This window comes from Otolemur garnettii, unplaced genomic scaffold (assembly GCF_000181295.1).
Source record: "Otolemur garnettii isolate 467f Iridium unplaced genomic scaffold, OtoGar3 scaffold00005, whole genome shotgun sequence".
Taxonomy (NCBI): Eukaryota; Metazoa; Chordata; class Mammalia; order Primates; family Galagidae; genus Otolemur; species Otolemur garnettii.
The window spans coordinates 5,240,978-5,246,966 of record NW_003852400.1 but is presented as its reverse complement, the minus strand read 5'-3'; the positions used below and the strand labels follow the sequence as shown (position 1 = coordinate 5,246,966).

The 5,989-nt window shown below is 37.3% G+C and overlaps 1 protein-coding gene across 1 annotated transcript in view; it reads left to right on the top strand.

Moving 5' to 3' along the window:
- Window positions 1-5,989, top strand: part of PSMC2 (proteasome 26S subunit, ATPase 2) — a 20,685-nt gene that overhangs the window by 9,401 nt on the left and 5,295 nt on the right. Inside the window, exons 5-7 of the mRNA XM_012812056.1 lie at window positions 4,167-4,298; window positions 4,913-4,985; window positions 5,688-5,783. Of these exons, the coding sequence (XP_012667510.1) occupies window positions 4,167-4,298; window positions 4,913-4,985; window positions 5,688-5,783 (301 nt within the window). The remainder of the gene's footprint in view (window positions 1-4,166; window positions 4,299-4,912; window positions 4,986-5,687; window positions 5,784-5,989) is intronic.

The window sequence follows — 5,989 nt, the reverse complement described above, 5'->3', positions numbered from 1 at the left end:
GTCATTGTTGTTTGGCGGGCCTGGGTTGGATTCAATCCCACCACCTTAGGTGTATGTGGCCGGCGCCTTAGCCACTTGAGCCACAGGCACCAAGCCATGTGCACACATTTCTATAGCCTAAATTACTGTAAGTGAAAGTCTAGGGTCAAAGGCATTTATAGTTTGAAAAATCTGTGAAAACAAGGGGTTTGACCAGTTTATACTCTGACCAAGAGGCTTTGAGGCAAATGTCCATTTGTCTGATCAATATGTGATTATCAGTTTTTATGCTTTTGCTGTTTAGGGGAAAATATTTCATTTTAATTTGCACTGTGCTAATAACTAAATAGTATGATAGCCACTTCTTATACTAATAAAGTGTATTTTTTTGACCACTCATGTTTGTTCTTGGATTGTTTCTTGTTAATTTTCAGAAGCATTTCATATATTGTACATGTTAATCTTTTCTTAAATATGCCACAGATTTTTTTCTTACTTTGTCACTTGAGTTTTAACTTCCTGGCACATTTTGTTATTACTAATACTTAAAATTTTTAGGAGGTAAAATACTACATTAATATTTTCATTTTACCTTTTGATTGTTGCCTAGAAAACCCCACCTGGGCTAGATGCCCAGCTAATTTTTTTTGTTTTTAGTAAAGATGAGGTCTCTGTCTTGCTCAGGCTGGCCTCAAACTCCTGAACCCAAGCAATCTTCCCATGTCAACCTCCCAGAGTGCTAGGATTATAGGTGTGAGTCACTATGCCAGGTGCAGCCCTCTCTTTTTTATTATTAAAAAGTTATTTTAATAATTATTAAATTAATTACTAAATTAATTTAATAACATTAAATCATTTTATATTATTATAAAATTAGTATATATGTATTTTTTCTTAGAACATAGGAAAGATGTTTATTTCCTATGTTGATTTTTTTTTTTGAGACAGAGTCTCATTTTATCACCCTCGGTAAAGTGCTATGGCATTGCAGCTCACAGCAACCTCAGACTCTTGGGCTCAAGAGATCCTCCTGCCTCAGTTTTTCTATTTTTAATAGAGATGGGTTCTTACTCTTACTCAGACTGGTATTGAACTCCTGAGCTCAAGCAATCCACCTGCTTTAGCCTCTCAGAGTGTTAGGATTATAGGTGTGAGCCACGGTGCCTGGCCTACTTTTAATTTTTTTTTAGCAACTGGGTCTGGTTTTCTGTCACCCAGGCTGGAGTGCTGTGGCAGGATCATAGGTCACTGGAACCTCAAACTCCTGGGCTTAAGTGATTCTCCTGCTTCAGCCTCTGTTGTAGCTAGGACTATAAGTGCATGCCACCATACCTAACTAATTCTCTTATTTGTAGAATCAGGGTCTCACTATGTTACCCAGGATGGTTTTAAACCCCTGGCCTCAAGCAGTCCTCCCAAATTGTTGGGATTATAATAGGCATGACCACTGTGGCTTTTTAGGTAGAGAAGCATATCTTCTACAGGTAGTTTAGGATTGGAATTTAATTCTGAAATAAATTTTGGTTTGGTCAATTTATAAGTGTAGGTGCATTTCTGTAGGCCATAGGAGAGGAATTTTTTTCAGTAATGCAGTTAGAGGGAAATGCCTTTGCATATGGATTTTTCTGATGCTTCTTTAATTGACAGACTAGCTACAGAGCCACCCCTACCACTGTAAGATCTTTGGTCTTTATACAAAGCAAAGATTATTTTGAAAGAATACCCATTGACTTTAAGTCTTACACTCTCTCATGATAAAATTTATATGTGTATAGTTTTAAGCTTATGAATTTTAAAATAACAATGTTATTGATATAAAATTCATAAAGTTCACTCTTAATGCTTTAGGTACGCTACCATGTCTGGCTTGGCTTTGAGAATATGTAGAAAGTTATGTGTTGGTCACCACTATCTGATTCTAGAATAGAATATTTTTTTCACCCCCCAAAGAAACTCAATACCTATTTAGCAGCCTCCATCCCTCTCTCTTTCTGGGTCTTGGCAACAACTAAATCTTTCTGTTTCTGTGAGTTTGCCCATCCTGGGTGTATCATGTGAATAGAATCATATATCATATGACCTTTGTTTCTGGTTTCTTTAACTTAGTGTATTTCAAGGTTCATTCATGTTGTAATATGTATCACAATTTCTTTTTGTAGTCAAATTATATTCCATTCTAATTTCTGTCTTTGTTGATATTTTGTATTTGGTGAGACATTATTCTCACATGTCTCAATAATTGTTTAGACATGGTTTCCTTTAGTTCTTTGAAAATATTTGTGGTACTGATTTAAAGTTTTTGTTTAGTAGGAACAACATCCAGGCTGCTTCAGGGACAGTTTCTATTAAGTGCTTTTTCCCCGTCTATGGGCCGTAACTTCCTGTTTCTTTTTGTAACTCAGGTTATTTTTTTGTAGAAATCAGACATTGTAAGTAAGACAGTGTGTCACCTCTGGAAGTCAGATTTTCCCTTTCCTCAACAATTATTATTGTTGCTGTTTGTTACTCTTGTTTGTCCTTTCAAGGTTTTTATTCAGCCTCTGTTTAGCCCCAACTGATGTTAAACAAATGCAGATAATTGTTTTCAACAATTACCCAGCTGGTAGGGCTCACTCAGACAGGGGGAGCTGTCAGTTAGGTCAGGTGAAGACAAGCTCGGAGAGTGGCACTTCCCAGGTGGCTGCCTAATAGGACAGATACCTGACAGCTCTCTGGGGAGGGCTTTCAGACCTTTTCTGCCAGTGTTCCTGTTACTTTTGTAGAGGGGCAGATTTTTAAAAGTCCTTATTCTGCCATTCTGGAAGTCACTATCTCTGTACTCTTAAAACTGTAGATTAAAAAATGCTTATCTGTGCATATAGTTGTGGCCCAGTCTATTGGATTAAGTGGTAATGAGATTTCTTTCTGCATACAGTAGCACCTCCATTGCTGACCACCTCCCTATATTGTCTACCTCCTCAAGCTGATCTACTTTTTGTAGGCTGGACATGCACCACCTGCACGTTATCAGTACGGGAGGCCTAGTTCCTTATGTTGACCACTTCCATATGCTGACCAGCCTGTGGCAGTTCCTTACACCCACGGTCAGCTTACAGAGGCTGAACTGTGTATGTATGTAATCCTTCTTCCCTAGTAGACCTTGGCTAGTAACAGAAAACGGAGTCCTGTCACACAATTACCGTATGCTATGAGGACAAAGTGCTCTGTACCCTACTCTCAGCTCTGCCTATGTGCATATGCCAGAGGTGGGTTTATATTTCTTTGTATTTGTTGCTCTTTTCTAACATGAGTTCTGTTTTGTTTTGTTTTTTCCTTCAGTAGACAAATAATAGACAATGTAGCAGAGGAAAGAAAGTTGACTGTTTCATACTATGGTGTAGATGGTATTATAAATTCACCTTCACTAGGTCGTATAGAAAATGAATATAATTAAGTTAAAAATAGCAGCGTACACATGGATTTGAAGTATAAACTCAGGAGAGAATGGGAACATGTTTATTTCTGAATTTGATGTATAGATAAGGTGACTGTCATCTCACAAGGAAAATTAAAAGGAGAGCAACTGAAGATATAAAAGGGTATTGCTTCTAATAAAGGAACATAATTATGAAAATCAAGAAATTAGAGAACTTTTTTTTTGAGACAGAGTCTTAGTATGTTGCCCTCAGTAGAGTGCTATGGCATCACAGCTCACAGCAAAGCTGACAGGAACTGCCAATTCCTGGGCTTAAACAATTCTCTTGCCTCAGCCTCCCAAGTAGCTGGGACTACAGACACCTGGCACAATACCCAGCTTTTTTTTTGTTGCAGTTGTCGTTGTTTAGCTGGCCCTGGCTGGGTTCAAACTTGCCAACCTCCGTGTATGTGGCCACTGCCATAACCACTCTCCTATAGGCACCAAGCCATAGAGAACTTCTTAATGATGAAATATTTGGGTTTAAAAAAAAAGAAAGAAAGAAATATTTGGGTTTAATTTTCCAGGGGAATGTATCTTTTGAAAATTTTATGGGTGACTAAAGTTGAATGTTCCTTTAGAGTTAAGCATAGAAAAAGATCCATGACAATGGCTCAGTTTCTCAAGTTCTAGTTTACAGCTGTGTACTGCATGCCCAGGATAGAGTCTAATTACTTGAATTCATTATAGTGGTTTAGGTTCCTTACTCTAATCAAGCCTTTTGCTGTGTTAGATGTACAAAGATAATCAATGCTGATTCAGAGGATCCAAAATACATTATCAACGTGAAGCAGTTTGCCAAGTTTGTGGTGGACCTCAGTGATCAGGTAGCACCTACTGACATTGAAGAAGGGATGAGAGTTGGGTAAGATGGTTATTTACAATGAATATAATACTTCTCTATTGTTAAAGATACTGTAGTGCATTCATGCATTCATATCCTTGGCTTTGCTGTGAATAAGTGAACTAAGTGCCTTGGATTACCGAGGGATAATTAGTGATGTACTCCAGTTGAAAAGTCCTTCTGCATCTGTTTCCTACCTTTCCACCAGCTTCCCCAACCCGCTACTGCTGCTATTGCTTTTTATAGTTGGCTTCAAATGTCATCATCAAAGTAAGTGCAGGATTTGGGAGTTGAATTTACCAGTCCATTTATGTTACAATGGTATAGGTTGGGGGATGTAATGGCTTTAGGATACTTATGATCAAGTGAGTTAATGTCCATAGAATACATAATAATTCACTCAGTACATTTTTAAAATCTGCCCTTCTTGAGTCAAGTGTTTAGTTGCCGTTGTATAGGTTGGTTCTTTTAGTATCAAAAGATTTAATGTTTTCTTTGTTTCTCTTTGTTTAACTTTAGGGTCTTTGTCTCTCTCTTGCTTGTTTAAAGTATGGTTTTGAGAATAAAAGACTAAACATAAAAGCACTTTGAAATCTTAAAGAATATATTAGTGAGAATCTTTTTTGCTTCCTTAGTGTGGACAGAAATAAATACCAAATTCACATTCCACTGCCGCCTAAGATCGACCCAACAGTTACCATGATGCAGGTAAGAAATTATGGGAAGGTAAGAGGAATGGCACGACATTTAATACAATTGCATCTCTCATCTCAAAAAGTTTGAAATCTTTCTCTAGTAAACTTAATATATGAGTATATGCCAAAGAGTTGCCAAAACTTTTAAAACGATTTTTCAGGTGAGGCAGTCTTTGGTCTTTGTTTTACTAGTATGTCTCTGTTAGTGTCACAACAAGTAATATAACAGGTAGTTCTAGTAAAATACCTGGTGGTGTATTCCATTTTTATGTACATATTTATGTATTTTTTTTTGAGACAGATTCTCATTTTTTCAGTAGAGTGCTGTGACATCGTAACTCACAGCAACCTTAAATTCTTGGGCTCAAGCGATCCTCTTGCCTCAGGCTGCAAGTGATCCTCTTGCCTCAGGTAGCTGGGAATACAGGCGTCCACTATAACACCTGGCTATTTTTAGAGATAGGGTTTCATTCTTGCTCAGGCTTGTATAGAGCTTGTGAGCTCAAGTGATCCACCTGCCTCAGCCTCCCAGAGTGCTAGGATTATAGGTGTGAGTTACCGTGTCCAGCTCTGTTCTATTTTTATTAAAATTCTCACTTGTTATAAATCTGTTTATTTATTTATTTATTTTGGGGGTATTAGGTCTACTCTGATGAATTAGGACTAATACTCAAAGCCTATGATTATATGTTGCATATTTCTATCCCTCTCTTAGGTGGAAGAAAAGCCTGATGTCACATATAGTGATGTTGGTGGCTGTAAGGAACAAATTGAGAAATTGCGAGAAGTAGTTGAAACCCCACTACTTCATGTAAGTACCTGAGTGTTGTATTCTGTGTATAAAGATCTAACAGTGTTTTGTGTAGTGAGAGCTAACAGTGCTATATATTAGATACCTTTTAAATTTAATATTTTCCTTAATGAAAATGTTTTGAGAAAGTGGAAAGTGGGGGTGTGGAAAATTAGTAAGTTTCAGAGAGAGCAAGCAAAAAGGATTTAGTAGTCAACTGTAAAGAA